This window comes from Heterodontus francisci, chromosome 3 (genome assembly GCF_036365525.1).
Source record: "Heterodontus francisci isolate sHetFra1 chromosome 3, sHetFra1.hap1, whole genome shotgun sequence".
NCBI classification, from domain to species: Eukaryota; Metazoa; Chordata; class Chondrichthyes; order Heterodontiformes; family Heterodontidae; genus Heterodontus; species Heterodontus francisci.
In genome coordinates this window covers 76,657,927-76,674,387 of record NC_090373.1, presented here as the reverse complement: position 1 = coordinate 76,674,387, position 16,461 = coordinate 76,657,927, and the positions used below count along the sequence as shown (strand labels likewise).

The 16,461-nt window shown below is 42.7% G+C and overlaps 1 protein-coding gene across 4 annotated transcripts in view; it reads right to left on the bottom strand.

Annotated features, from left to right (window-relative positions):
* Window positions 1–16,461, bottom strand: part of wdr35 (WD repeat domain 35) — a 214,990-nt gene that overhangs the window by 27,175 nt on the left and 171,354 nt on the right. For all 4 annotated transcript variants that reach the window (XM_068023557.1, XM_068023567.1, XM_068023572.1 and 1 more), the window contains 5 exons: window positions 13,196–13,328; window positions 6,200–6,310; window positions 5,122–5,286; window positions 2,447–2,587; window positions 697–853 (listed from right to left, as the gene is read on the bottom strand). In XM_068023557.1, coding sequence (XP_067879658.1) covers window positions 697–853; window positions 2,447–2,587; window positions 5,122–5,286; window positions 6,200–6,310; window positions 13,196–13,328 — 707 coding nt within the window. The remainder of the gene's footprint in view (window positions 1–696; window positions 854–2,446; window positions 2,588–5,121; window positions 5,287–6,199; window positions 6,311–13,195; window positions 13,329–16,461) is intronic.

Sequence of the window (16,461 nt, the reverse complement as noted above, 5' to 3'; positions counted from 1 at the left end):
AATACCAGTCTTAAATATCTTCAATCCATAAATATCATGGCCTAGAAATTTCAGAAGCTTCGCTCCATTGCCAAAGGTACAGTGGGAAAAGACATCTGCCCGACCATGGTCATGTCCACAATCCTAGGGCCAGGTTCATTTGATTAATTTGGATTGGTGCCTGCAACAGCAACACCGGGATGCCCACACTGAGCAAACAACTGGATTTCTGAGCGGCCACTTGTCACTCCACGTGGGGGCCATGTAGCTTAAGTGGACATATTGAAATGTTTCTAGTTCCAGGCTGTTCTGTGTTTAATCAGTTGGTTCCCAAATAGCAACAATCAGTTATGATTGGGATCTGGCACTGTGGGGTCCACTTACAATCCTGCAAGTGGTATGACCACTGGCCACATACCATGCAGAACCAGCAAGACTTCCATGAGAGGCAAGTATCCCACAAACCCTGCCTCCAAAAGTGACATCACAATGGAAGGGAATGGCAGGCAGAAGCAGCAGCCACACCCTACTCTCCATTAGAATTTCTGAATCAGCCCAGGAAGGGGCAGTCACAAGTCCACCCCATAACCCTCCCCCGTCCCTGCTGCCCAAATAAAGCTAATTTCTTGCAAAAAACAGGGCAGAATTTCTAGCATTTGTTTAGAGATGTTACAGAGATGCTGACTAGCTGGGGTGTGTACATTAAATGAAACATACCTGTTTTCATTGCAGCATCTACATAGCCTTCATAAAGCTGACGTTGTGCTAGCAAAAAGAAGTGATAAGCCTCTGCCCCACGCCAAGCATTGTCGATAATACGATTATCTGACAAAGAGGCATCTTCTTCAAGTAACCCAGCTAGAGCTGTTGTAGCCTGAAACAAAGTAAAAGAAATGCAGTACACATTGTTGCACTATATCCTTAAACCTAACTTATGGGCGGCGCAGTGGTTAGCACCGCAGCCTCAAAGCTCCAGTGACCCGGGTTCTATTCTGGGTACTACCTGTGTGGAGTTTTCAAGTTCTCCCTGTGTCTGCGTGGGTTTCCTCTGGGTGCTCCGGTTTCCTCCCACATGCCAAAGACTTGCAGGTTGATAGGTAAATTGGCCATTATAAATTGCCCCTAGTATAGGTAGGTGGTAGGGAAATATAGGGACAGGTGGGGATGGGGTAGGAATATGGAATTAGTGTAGGATTAGTATAAATGGGTGGTTGATGGTCGGCACAGACTCGGTGGGCCGGAGGGCCTGTTTCAGTGCTGTATCTCTAAAAACTAAAAAAAAACTAACAGAAACTTATAGAATTCATTTCAAAATGATAAAATATGCTCGGTTACACCCAAAATATTTAGAAATCATTCTCTCTTCAGATGGTGATTGATGTGTCCTGTGCTACCAATATTTTAATTTACAATAAACACTGTTATTAGAAGTCATTCTATAAATTAAAATGTGCTGGAGCATAATTCCTGGTCTCAATGAACATCCCAAGCACATCTTCAGAATTCTAAGCATTACAGGTTTATAGAAAAATCATTCTCACATATGAATTTACACAGATCCTAGTTTTATTTTTAAATTATTAAATACTTGCTTCACAAGTGGGTCAGTTTCTAAGTGAACTGTCCAGTGTGTAACTGAGCCATACACTGAGTTGGCTGATCTATCAGGCTTCCTTAGTGTTCCTGAGATTGGGAGAGGGACAATCTGCTAAGATTCCTACTCATAATAGTTATCTATTAAATATCTTTAATCCATAAACATCATGGCCTAGAAATTTCAGAAGCCTCGCTCCATTGCCAAAAGTACAGGGTGACAAGACTTCTGCCCACCTATTTGTCAGGAGAATGGTCCCAGGCACACAGGTAAGTGGTTGGGAGGGTGTTGGGCTCGGGCCGGGTCTCCTGCTCATCCTGGCCGTACCAGGAAAGTTAAAAAAAGAAAATCCTCTTACGCTCTTCCGGGCCTGGCTCCTCTTCCTGCTAGGTTGGCCTTTGGTTAAAATTGCAGTTGGGCCCTGATGACATAATTAGAGCATGATCTTCATGTTTAAAGAAGGACCCTGCTGGCTTCCAGTGGGAATAGCACTCTCCAGATCAGAAGAGCGGTGAAGATTTTTTTAAAAACAGTGGGATGGTGTAGGCAAGTCCCACTGGTCATTTTAATTACTTGTCTGCCCAGTTTCCACCCAGGTCAACAGAGTTAAAATCAGCTCTTAATAATATGTGTGCTCAAACATAAAGAATATTCATCTGAGCAATATAATGAGGCCGGCACCCATGGAACTGCATCCCAGCATCTCAGTGTTTCAAGCTGAATAGCAAATAAAGAAAATCCATGCACTAAAAATATTCATATTACATACATTTTTAAGTGCCATAAAGCTGTTTAAGCTCTTTAACTTTATATTAGTGAAATAAGAGCAGTTGACCACAGTCAAGAATCAAAAGTATTTTTGTAATGCGATACCTCTGATCTCTTGCCTTTCAATTTTGCTCTCTGAGTGTTCTTTATCTGTTCATGGTAATCTTCCACAAGTAGTGCTGCCAGTATGTAAAGTTTTTTAACACGTAATGGTTTGGTTCTCTTTTTTGCTTCTTCCTCAGCAATCTAAACAAAAACACGATATAATTGATTTCAGGAGAACCAGATGAAAAAACCTACAAAACAGTTGATGTTCCAAAGCTACAACACGGTATACATTTAATCAACTGTACTAAGACGTAACTCTTTATTTCAGAGATTTGCAATTCATGGAGTATTTCTTTCCTGCCACAAGATGGATGAACAATTTACATATAACACTGAGCAACATTAAACTTGCCTTTATTTTGACAACAAATTCTGGTCAGTGGCGAACAAACGACCCTAACCACTCATTACACTAACACTTGCCCACAGACTTCCTGTGGCTTTTTGTACCGCAACTTGTAGTAATTAGAGCCGAAACAGTAAGTTGCCCTCTACAAGGGCAATCAACAGTGTGGCTTCTCAACCATTTTGAAGAAATATGCAGCGGGAAATTTTCGACAGCTCGTTTAGGTGCTTAAAAAGCCTCCGGGATAGTTAAAGTGGGGTCTTGAGCTGATTTAGCCCAAGTTTAGCACGAGACGGCATTTTGATAAAGGATTTGAGGCTTGTGCGAAAAACAGGCGCTTGGAGGACATTAAGGGGCTGATTGCCACTTAAATTATCTTTTGGTGCTCATTAACAAGGCTGCGCAGCATTTTAATGGATAGTGCTTGATCTAACATCCTCTCCCAATAGTAACCAGCTGATTAGGCGTAAACAAGTCGTTGCTGAGGATTTCAAGCGCTACTTAAACGTACATCACATTTCACGTGGGAGGTTTGAAAAGAACTTTTGAAACACAACAAGTGGCTTTCTGGGACATTTTGTCAAGATTTCACCAACAATCTATCAACATTTATTCTGGAAATTCTCTGAAGACTTCACCTAAAGAGAGTAAGTGCTGTGCTACTCTACCTCATTGGACACCTTATGGCAATCACCAGGAGAGAGTATCTTGCTCAGGATCCCCTTTGTCTGCAGGAGGAATGGGAGGAGGACATGATGCCAGGCAGAACAGCACCAATTGCTGCAGGAATGGGGACAGGAGGGTGAATTCCTTCCCCCACTGCGGTTACAGGACAACCCTCCTCCTCTGGGCTTTCTCCACCAGGACCTAGAGTGCTGCATCTGAGAACTGGTGCATCCTCTCCATTGGTCCAAGCTGTCCTGAAACCTGCTGCTGTGTATCAGCCAACTCACTCTACACCTCAAGTGGAAGTGGGTGCGTGCAGCCCACATGTACTGCTCCACGAAAATTGCGCCTCATCAGTGCCTGAATGCTAAACATGCAGGTGACTGTTTTAGCAAGTTCTCCATGCAAGTTAGAACCAAAATTGTGTGCTAAAACCAGATTTCAAAAAGGGTTGTCTTATTAGTACAGTATCCATTTTCACTCTTTCATCAAAATAACCCCTAGAGTCTAAACCAGGAACTTTAAATTAGAATATTTAATTCAAATCCAGATCATGTACAGAGAGGGAAATAGAAAGTGAAAGAAACATGGGATCAGAGTGAAAGATAAGAGACAGAAAGCGAAAAACATATATACTTTTTAAACTCTAACAATAATTAAAATCTGAAGGAATGAGACTCCACGGTTTGTAAGCAACCTCTCAGTGCCAGAGAGGTTGTTTGGGAGTAATTAAGACTTATCACACTGTTAAACTTCACTTACACTTGAATGGACAAGCCCTAACTTTTTCTGGCCTTGTTTATTGATTAAGTAGCCCAACTTCACATCCTTCATGTATTTGAATGCCGAATCTGTTGGTGACGCACCGGTATAGCGAAGCTTCTGGAGGAGCAAGGCAACACAGACAGCAACTTCTTGGTTTCAACATTTAACTGCCTGTGTTCAGATGCCAGAAGTTGGTGTCCTATTTACTCCTTAGTTACAGTGAGTGCTGATAGCAAAATCTGGGCCATTATAACCATCAACTTTCCACTACATTTGTCATAGAATATCACCTTTTAGTAGTTTTTTCAACATTAGAAAATCTTACATTTCAATCTGATGATCTAATTTACTGCACTTTTTCAGACAACAGAAATATCTATCACTATAAATTTATGTTAAACTCATAAGTGATATCTTTGCCTACAGACTTACTGGTCAATAGGAAGGTCAGGAAATACTTAGCTGAATTATATGATTTCACATCTGTGGCACTATGTTACCAACTGTTTTCCGATGATCAAAGGATCCATAATTCATAAGTACCACAGGTACAAACAAAAACATCGGTTGTGCAATAGTTGATCACAGTGTACTGTTCATACTGCACTATCATTAGTTTAAATTTATTGTATTATAAGGCTGTACAGTATCAAATCTTTCCAAAAGATAATGTATATATCACTTTAAAATTTAACTGGACGGTAAGATTGTAAGATAAAAGTTACATACCAATTGTAGGAATTTATCTGCTGCTATAATTTAATTTTCGATAGCAGATTTTAGAAATTCTTAAGGGAAGATGTCCAAATATGATTAAGTGCAAAATGCTTTACCTGCCTCTAAGAAATCCAAAGATGTACTCAATTATGGGATTGTGTGAAGACTATTGCTGTACCTTGAACATGAGCTTTGCAGCTTCAAGGAAATGATGGGCCTTTCGGTAAAGTTCAATCGCTTCCAAAATTTTATTCTTCTCCAACAAATGAGATGCATACTTAGCCAGAAGAGATCCAATTTCTTTCATATTGTGATTCTTGGCCAGTTCAACAGCTTTATTCCACTAGAATTTTTTTGAGAAAATAGTAAAAATTACTTTGGTACGAAGAATGAGAAGAAACAATAATAAACAAATAATACAATTTTAAAGGGGGTACAGGAATCGAGATAACTGGGGGTGTACATACACAAATCTTTGAAGGTGGCAGGACAAATTGAAAATATTAATAAGGTATACGGAATCCATGACTTTATAAATTTAAGTATTGAGCACAAAAGTGAGGAAGTTATGCTAAACTTTATAAAATACTGATTAGGCCCCAGCTGCAGTACTGTGGCTAACTCTGGGCACCACACTGCAGGAAGGATGTTGAGGCTTTAGAGAGGGTGCAGAGGAGATTTACTAAAGTAGTACCAGGGATGAAGGACTTCAAGTTATGTGAAGAGACGGGAGAAACTGGGGATGTTCTCCTTAGAACAGAGACAGTTATGAGGAGATTTGATAAAGCTGCTCAAAATCTTGAAGGGTTTTGACAGTAAATAACGAGAAACCGTTTCCAGTGGCAGAAGGGTCGGTAACTAGAGAACACAGATGTAAGGTAATTGACAAAAGAACCAGAACCAACATGAGGAAGCATTCTTAAACAAAGTGAGTTGTTATGATGTGGATGCACTGCCTGATAGTGTGGTGAAAGCATATTCAATTGTAACCTACAAAAGAGAATTGAATAAGTACTTGAAAAGGAGAAAATTGCTGGGCTATGGGGAAAGAAAAGGGGAGTTGAACTAATTGGGTAGCTCTTTCAAAGAGCTGGCACAGGCATGATGGGCTGAATAGCACCCTTTTTTTGCTGTATAATTCTTTGATTCTTAGTGGTCAACAGGGATATATATCTATATTTTAGGAATTTATAAATAAAATAAACACATTACAAAACTATTGCATAAAATTATGTTTCTCTTCTTTATGATCCTACCTGATTCAGATGTATACAGGTTTCAACTGCAGCTTTGGCTTGGTTACATTTCAGGAATGCAGCTACAGCCTGCTCACACATACCTACAGTTACAAACATGTGAGCTATTTCCTGAAAAAAAAATCAAAGCATTCAAAGATTCTGTTGTATCAAAAGTCTTAACAAATGTATAAAGGCACTACTATAGATCTAAATGGCTAAAGAAAATTCTTTCCGGCATCCGAATGTTGGAGGAATTCCTAGTGGAAAGGGAGACAAAGACAAATCCTTCACTGTGAAAGCTTCATTTGGTTCATCTTGCCAATGAAAATTTCAAGAGATTTAGTTTTTGAGTGGAATTTATTTTAATAAGCTCAGTTTAAAATAGACCTCAATTAAATCTCATCTGAAATTATTATTGGAACCATAATGAGCAAAGTGCTGATAATTTCTTTTAGTAGCAGATGTAATGTCAGTTATTCTTTAGGTCACAGATATACCAATAAACAAGTCTAGTGAAAAATGATTGATGATATCAATTCATTATCGAACAGAACATTCGATTCCACTAAAACTTGAAACTACAATGAAAGAAATTTGTACATAAACTTTCAAAAATGTGCTCCATATAAAGTTAACACAGTTTCAATGAAAAAGTTATCACTTCAAAAGAAAGGGTGTAGCCTTGAAATCATTAATTTGAGGAAAAAGATCATTTGTTTCTGAAATTAGTGCTAACATAGGCACTGAAATTCCTCTGGGGGTATTCCACCAGCAGAACAGTAGTGGGGCAGATTTTACATCCACCAGAGTGGACAAGTTGAGATGCAATCCCAAATTCCAGGAATGGTGTCATTTTCATAAACTGGATAGGCCACTGGTGCCTACAACAGCGGTACTCGTCTTGATTTCACTCCAGAAAATCAGTGTCACCATATTGCTTTGAAGGTGGCAGGATGCCCCAGAAGGTTTTCTTGATCTTTGGTTCCCAATGGTGCAGGTATTTTTTTCTTTAAAAGTAAACTAACCCTCCCAGCATCAATTGCAATTGGCTGGTGAAGGCTTGGGAACTTTGAAAAAGCCTCGGTAAAAGATCACACATGCTCTCAGAGGCCTTACAAGGACTCAAAGGTTACAATATCCAAAATTTCCTCCTTGAACAGAAGTTTGTCCATTGCCAGCTTGCTGGGAGACAGCTGCAATACAAAAAGTTGACAGAATCCGAATGGAACCTGGATTCTGGCTGTCGCTGGCTGATCTGCTCACTCACCACCATTGACCTGGGGCAGGATTTCATTCCTATATTCTATATTCCAGCACTACTTAAAGAAACCATTACTATTTACAGCTTAGTTGTTGGTTGATTTCTTCTGGCTATTGCTACGTTTCCTCAAACATTTGCTGCTTTCCATAGTTGTTTCAAATGCAAAAGGTTTACAGGGAATGGTGTGGCAAGTGCTGAAGGAATTTTTCCTGAATTGAAGACTTCTGCAAAAACCAGTTGCTGCCTGGGGGGGGAATTTTATGCTGTCCACAGCGGCAGATTTGGTGGTGTGCGGGGTGATATCATTAGGAGGAGGGGTTTACGCAGATTCCCAACAGCAGGATATTTTAGAGGAATTAAGCTGGCGGCGACTTTGCAGCATTCTGGGCTTCCCCCGTGTGGTGGCATATTGCAGCTTCCTATTCATTTAAATAACGTGAACACTCATTACCATAGGCATAGTTACAATTTAGTCTTACCTGCAGATTAAGTGAATGGCGAGCAATATTCCCATGCCACCTGGTTCACGAATGTTTCAGCGTGGCGTGCAACAATCGGACTTGTGCAGTTGAGTCTCAGGACTGTGCACCTCTCTCTGTAATTCATCTGTTAAACTAACACCTGCATTGGAATGGATGTTTGCCTCCAGTCCAGCATTGCAATTGATGATTTTCTCCACGCTAGCATTGAAATGAATGTCTGCCTCCAGGCTCGGCACCAGCAACGGTGAATCATCTCAGGGGATGGCAGCGAAGGCATGGGCGGGGACACAGAGCAACAGGGGAGGGTAGTCGGGAAGGGAACGGCAAGGCAATCAGGTGCATGAAGGAGCAGGGAAGAGTAGTCTGGGAGGGAAGGGTAGGACGATCGGGTGCATGGAGGAAAAGGGGAAGGTAGTCGGGGAGGGAAGGATGGGGTGATCGGGTGCATCGAAGAGTGGGGGAGGGTGGAGGAGCGAGTCCAGGTTGTTGAATGGTTGATACTGATGGTGAAAATGGATTTTGTCGCTGCGGGGATGGTGGGTGGATGAGATCAGTACTGTGTGAAGATATGTGGCAAGTGCCTAAAGGAAGGGATGAGTGCTATCAATGTTGGGGAGCTGTAGGGCAAATTGAGGGTACTGGCGAGCAGAGGGAATGGTCACAGTCAATGGGGGCAAATGGATTCTGTAGGGGGAAAGGTCAAGACTAATGGGTGGGTATTCAGCAGCTTCATACTGAGGGGAACAGCAACAATGGTCAGTTTGGGGTGTTCCCTTGCAACTGCTGCCCTTGTCTTTCTAGGTAGTAGAGGTCACGGGTTTGGAAGGTGCTGTCGAAGGAGCCTTGGTGAGTTGCTGCAGCGCATCTTGTAGATGGTGCACATTGCTGCCACTGTGTGTCGGTGGTGAAGAGAGTGAATGTTGAAGGTGGTAAATGGGGTGCCAATCAAGCGAGCTGCCTAGTCCTGGATGGTGTCAAGCTTCTTGAGTGTTGTTGGAGCTGCACCCATTCAGGCAAGTGTAGAGTATTCCATCACACTCCTAACTTTTGCCTTGTAGATGGTGGGCAGGCACTGGGGAGATAGGAGGTGAGTTACTCGCCGCAGAATTCCTAGCCTCTGACTTGCTCTTGTAGCCACAATATTTATGTCGATAGTAACGGGAGTAGGAATGGGGGGAGGGATGGTATGAATACATTAATGATTACACTGTGCATGGTAATGGGGGGAGGCTCAATAGTAACAGAAGGAAGGGTAATGGTAACATTGGTTGGGTCAAGGGTGATGGGTTCAAGCTGGAAGGTAGCAGGAGGAGGTTGAAAGGTGGGGAGACTTTCCCTGAATTCTACACGCACCATTTTCTCCAACGATAATGGAAACCACAAGGACACTCAAGGATTGCAAGGAGAGTGGAAGAAAGCAAACAACAGTGGGTGTGTCTTCCACCTGGCTGCAATCTGAAGGCAGGTATAAGTGACCTGTTCAACACCTCAATGTTTCAGCTACATGTCAACAGAGGTCTGATTCGCCATGCTCTGCTTATTTATTGTTCAGAAAAGCCACAGTGACATGGGTCTCATATACCCAATTTGTCTAGTACCACGGGAAGAGCAAAGAGAGAATAAGGAGGGCTGTTTTCCCTCAACTCATACTACCTAAGTGCCAGCAACAGGCAGAACAGGAAGGTGAGGATGCTCCAAATGAAAACATCCAGGAATGTCCTTATCAGAGATGGGCACTGGCACATCATCACATCCTCAGGACAAGGACACATTACCTACAAATGTCAGAGAGGCAATGCCAGAGACGCCTAAGGATGTCACATGAAATGGTCACAGAAATTTGTAGGATCCTGCAGCATGACCTGCAACCATTCGGCTTTGGTGGAAATCCCGTGACAGTTGCCCTCAATTTTTTTTTCCCAGTGGCTCCTTCCAGGGATCCATGGGCGACCTATGTGGCATTTCGTAGTCTGCAACCCACAGATGCAACAGAAAGGTGACCAATGCCTTTTATCGATGTGCCAATGATTTCATCTACTTACCTGTAGACAAGGACAGCCAGGCAGCAAGGTCTGTGACAACGATGCTGTCATTGATATGAGGGCCATAGAGAGACATGCAAGGGACATTAGGGAGAACCTAATTTATGCACATTTCAGTCAACAATAAACCACATCATCAAGGAATGTTGGGAGGAGAAATGTAACAATTCCAAACAGAAATTCCCTTTTGCATGGCGTCTTATTCATCGCTGCAATCTTAACGAAGTGTTGCTGCACTTTCGTGTGATTGGCATTTGAAATCATCTATGGGCTACGATGAAGGTGACTACACAACACTGCAAACAATGTTAAGACAGTAGAAAACAAGATTAGGGCATGGCAGTACTGGAAAAGGTTAATAATCAGGAAATAATAATAGGAAAACAGCCATCATTGAAGAGTGAAGGCTCAAATTCCAATGAGATATAGATGCTTGACATTTTCTGAGATGCTTTGAAAACATCATTGCATTCCTGCCATAGGCCTCCAAAAAACATCTTTGTATCCATCAGTAACCAAGCAAAATATTACCGAGAGTGGATCAAATTTTGCATGAAATAAAAATGTAATAATAAATCTTTTCAATCCTCACAATTTGTGAAGCAGCCATGCCACCTTCGTGCTCAAAACTTTTCAATTTCCTTTTTCTACCACTACGTCTAAGTGCTATCCCAACATTAGCAGCTGAGGTGGAGGCAGTCTGCTCAGTGCACTGCCCTGCTGCTGTGGATGACCGTGGCGGGCGTCCTCTGCAAGAATGGGACCTTGATGGCTCCATCCTACTGGGGGTCTGCAGCAATGATGCTTGAGTATCCCCTGTGTGCTCGCCAACTGGAGGTAAGGGGGTCAATGTCGGGGGCAAGATGACGCTGCTTACCCTGGGGGTGTCCGGAGAGGAAGGCCCTGGGGCAGCTGGCACGCACTCTTCCTCCATCTGTGTGCATGATGGCTCCTATCTGTCTCCAGAAGGGGAAGGGTCACCTGAAGGGAGGTCCAAGTTCCTTGTCCCTTTCTAAATCACTTAGACTCTGCTGCATGGCACCAACGGCAACAGCGATGGAGTGCAGGTCAAGCATATAGCTCAAGTGCTCAACCAGACTCGCCATGGAGCTCGCCAGACTCTCAAGGAAGCTATATGCTCAAATACTTGGGACATGGCCAATGCCATGGCTTTCACTGACTCCTCCATGGCACACGCAAAGCCATGCATGACCTCAGGCATCTGTGACATATTTTTCCACATGGCTTTGCTGCACATCCAGCAGGCTTCTCATCGCAACAAACAGAGGATCATCATGAGCATGGGGCTGAGCAGGGGCCTGGTCTCCAGCAGCCCTCCGATTTTTAGGAGACCTGGCTGGATGCTTCCTCACTTGTTTGTGTTGTGTACATCAGCTTGTGACACAGATTCTAATCTTAAACCCTCTGAGGACTGTGTGGATGTATCTGCTGGCAGAAGTGGAAGAGGCAGGTGACAGTGCATCCTCTGGGCCATTGGTTTCTTCTTCCTCCCCAGTATTTTGTACTGTTTTATTTGTAACATGTCAATTTAGTGCCTGAAGGGACATTACGGGTAAATAGATTTTTTGGACCATGCGGCGTTCTGCGATTCGAGTGTGGGCACCTGCAGTGGAGACACTTTAAGCATGTGCTTCACGCAAGTTCAAACAATATCCTTCAGTTTCCACATATGACTGGAAGAGCAGAGATGACACTTCATCCTTACGCCTTGTGGCTCCTGCCTTCCTCCTCTCTTATGATCATGGATACCTCCTCCTCAGCCATGGTCAGTAGCCTTATGTCAGGGACCCTTCCTCCCGTCTTAGCATGCTGATGCTGGTTGTGGCTTCATTTACCCTGCAGCACACAGTGCAGATTTAATGAGGTGGCAAATGATGCATCACAACCATTGCATACATGTATCAACATCACTCATTTTGCAATGGCTTTCACATGACACATCCAATCACATAAACAATGCCAATCTTCATCTTAGCGAACCCACTGCATTCTTTGCATACCCTCTGCCTTAAAGACACAGAGCCATGGAAAAAACAATGGAGCAGCTTCGCCAGGACCATTAACCCTCGCTGATCTGAGAAAGTTATTGATGTGCTTGTGGCACCGCACCCATGTTCTACAAGTGACCTAATGGTTCGAGACCTCCTCTGCTACCTGCATCCAAACCACCTTGGTGAGACAGGAGGGTCTTTGCACTCCATCTGCAGGGAAGAGGACCTACCGCTTTTCCCTGAAGGCCTGGAGGAGAACCTGCAGGGAGGCATCACTGAACTGTGGGGCGAGACGCGGCCTACTGGCCACCATTTGATATTTGATTCACTTTGGCTGTAGGGAAAATAAATGATATGAAGTTGGTGGTGACTTTCACAAAATAAGAGAGGCAAAAACATTTTGATTTAAGTAAAAGCTTCAATTTAAGTTAGTCTGAAGATATTTACATGAAAGGAAGGCTGCTGACCCTTGAGGCTGCAATCACAGAATGTTTTATATCTGTGGCGATCATGGTGCTCGAGGCAGTGATGGAATGCTCCAACAATGAAAGGCCTCCCCTGCGCATGATCCCATGTGTCCCCGTGCCCGTTGCAACATGGCTAATTTACATACAAAATTGTGTGGGAAACGGAAGTTATGACAACTTTCAGTCACGCCATCAGGAACACCACGGCGCTCATAAGATTCCACCCAATGAGTCTAGGCCATGCAAAGCAGAACAAGCTGCTAGAAGAGGGTGGAGAAGGAGGACCAAGAAGCATGGGAAGAGGTGGAAAGGAAGACAGGCAGCAACTGAGGCAGCCCCTTTCTGCCTAGCCTGTACAAGAAGAACTTTGAGATGTCAGTAACTATAACTCCAATTCCCCATTCACTATCAGTCCCAAATTCCTTACCTTCTCTCTGTCACTGTCAATGGAGGGGACTGCAAATAGCATTGGAAGATGACTTTAAGCACCATTGGGCCTAATAGGCCTGGCTTCAGTCTGCACCATCTTGGCATGGGCAGCAGCAGTCTGGGCTAGGAGGGGTGGGAGCACAAATACTGAGAGAAGACAGAAGGACAGCAGGTTCGAATTCCATGAAACCACTGCCGCTTCCCTGGAGCGGCACCTCAGCAATACTCAGCAAAACAGAATTTCACGATGAAGATCTATAGTACAGAGAGATGAACCTCAACATTTCACTCCAATGAGAATGTGTTATGCCCACTACTTACTGGAAGCAGTTTGTTATTTTCTGGTAGGGCGTTTGCCAGTTTCTCCAAACCTTCATAATCTTCAAGCATGTAATAACATTCTGCCAGTCTCTCCTGATTTCGACCTTGAACATAATATTGAACAGCATTCATCCTGCAAATGCAAAGGGGAATTTAAATCACTTCTATTCTGAATGATGTTTCTTGATATCAGAATTTTCCACACAACATATATTTAATAATTATCTAAAACTATCAATATGATTATACAAGACTGAATATATTTTCTTGCTTAAAAAGTGATTATGGGCCATAATATTCATATAATCTGGATACATATTCTGGAAACAACTGGATTCCATTGCAATATATTTGTTAATTCTGAGTTCTTAATAATGTCAATTAGCAATTCTGTGCTCGCAGCAACTAGTCTGATTTAACGACTTGAGCAATCAGCACTATAGTGTGGTTTTTCCCTCTCCAATCCATATCAGGGATCACTAAAATTACTCTCCCATTACTTTATATCTTTCAAAATGCCACAACAGGTGAGAAATTATTTTCTATAAAATTGATAATCAAGTAACCAAAGCAAGTTACACATGTACAATAAATTTAAAAGCACAACCAATTTTTCAGCCTCTGTGTCTGGATAGAGGTAGTTGGTGCTTCTGAATATTTAGTTTTAATTGTTACACTCATCTTAAACTTATACATGTATTATGTTGCTGTAAAACACTCTCCTGTAGTCTCTTGTATATGATTAAAGGTATTGTGCAGTTGTTCTAATCATTTATATTTATTACCCAAATAGGCCTGGTTCTGGCCTGCCCACCCACTGAAGCTCCTCCAGCTGGGGACCCAAGGTCCTGCTCTGTTGAAAATCATCCCCTGCAAAGTAGCTGCCCCCAAATTTTCTGCTGTCACCATAGCTCCCTACCTGCACCCATTTGCTGCTTTGCAGCCATTTCTTTGTTGGCAGTACTCTTTGACTTGCCAGTGGGCTGATTCATGAAGATATCAATTCTGTGAATTTGTGCACACTTATGACCAATGAAGATCATCTGTTGAAGTTGTTTAAATTTTCCAGACCTTGAGGATTAGACAAAGCTGTTTTTTGATTGGTACATTTAGACCCAAGAAGGAGCAACATTTTTTCATCAATCAATAAGTAACTTTTAGAAAGCCGTTAGACCTAGGAAGTTTAAAACTGCTGAAGATTTCATGCTGTGTACTTTGTAATGGACCAGCTACACAGTTACTTACAAGAACACAACTGAATTTATTGATAAGGCAACAGAGCGGGTGGATAAGTGCAGCTGATATTGTAAATATGGACTTTCAAATGGTGTTTGATAAAGTCATAGTAATAGAGAGATATAGCACTGAAACAGGCCCTTCGGCCCATCGGGTCTGTACCGACCATCAACCACCTATTCATACTAATCCTACATTAATCCCATAATTTCTACCACATCCCCACCTTCCCTCAATTCTCCTACCACCTACCTATACTAGGGGCAATTTACAATGGCCAATTTACCTATCAACCTACAAGTCTTTGGCTGTGGGAGGAAACCGGAGCACCCGGCGGAAAACCACGCATTCACAGGGAGAACTTGCAAACTCCGCACAGGCAGTACCCAGAATTGAAACCGGGTCGCTGGAGCTGTGAGGCTGCGGTTCTAACCACTGCGCCACATAAAAAGTACCATATAATAAACTTATTAGCAAAATTGAAGCCCATGGGATAAAAGGGATAGTAGCAGCATGGACACAAAATTTGCTAAGGGATAGAAAACATAGTAGTAGGAGTTCCTCAGTGTTCAGTACTAAGCCACTGCTGTTTTTGATACACATCAATGACCTGGATTTGGGGGTACAGGGCACAAATTTGAAGATGACACAAAACTTGGAAGTGTCACCTCCCAGATTTGTGCCCATCTTTCCCTGAACTCCATGTTTGAATTCCTCCAATCAGGTTTCTGCCCCAATGTAATGGAAAGCACACCTGCCAAATGGAAACATATTAATTTTGTCACATGGAACACTATTATTTGAACGTTTACTGGACATTGAAATAACTTGTTTAAAAAGACCACAGAACAGTGGCTGCACATTTGCATTCTGAAAGACAGTTGCATGGAGAGACAATGGGAGCACTCCCTGATTCAATTAACCAGACGGGTTTTGTCAATAGTGATGATCAAGAGACATTGAGAGTCACTGAATGTGTAAAAGCCAGCATTCCACTGCAACCCGCACCCCCACTGAGAGTGTCTGGTAAGCTCTGAAGAATCCACAAACCTCGTAGATATGGCTGTTTCAAACAAGGAGCTAATCACATGGCTAACCTGCTGGTGATTGAATTGTGCGCACAGAAAAGATTTGAGACAGATTGCGATGAACTTCAAGAATAAAGCACCTCTCTCTCTCATGCAAATTTCCAGGGACCCACAGAAGTAACATAAGCCTCAAGACAGAAGACCCCTTGCAACCTTCTGCTACCAGCGAAACAGGTTCGAAAGTGTGCACTGGGCCTCAACAAGAACGGCAAGGCTTAGCTTCAAAGATTTTACATGCAACCCAAAACCAGGAACTGAGTACCATCTACTACTTCAACCCTTTTCCCTTTAATTCTTTCTCCCCCTCTGTCTCTATTTGTGTGTGTGTTTATCGCGAATGTACGCTAGCATGGTCATGTCGCGTATTCTTAGTAGTTTTAACCGAGTTAGAGTTTTAAGCTTAATAAACTTACACCTTTCTTGTTTAAATCTGAGAAAACCAGTCTGGTTGATTCTTTACAACTACAGTTAAAAAGCAGTGAGCAAGGACTCGCTGAGGGGAAGCTAAAAACACTGTTTTTTTAAAAGTTAAACCCTGTTACGGCCAAATCAGAAAATGGCTGAGAGGGGAGCCCTAGACTCCTTCCTCACCTGTTGTAACACCCTGCCACAGTACTGAAACAGCTCTTATCAAAGTCACAAATAACATCCTATGTGATTGTGACAAAAGTAAACTATCTCTCCTCGTCCTTCTAAACCGGTTTGCAGCCTTGACATGGTTGATCACACCATCATCCTCCACTGTCCAGTCTCTCTACTGTATCCAGCTCGGTGGGACTGCACTTGCCTGATACCATTCTGATTTATCTAGTCGTAGCCAGTATATCACTAGCAATGGTTTCTCTTCCTGCTCCCTCACCATTACCTCTGGTGTCCCCCAAGGATCTATCCTTGGCTGCTTCCTATTTCCCATTTACTTGCAACATTTTCTGAATCTTGGCA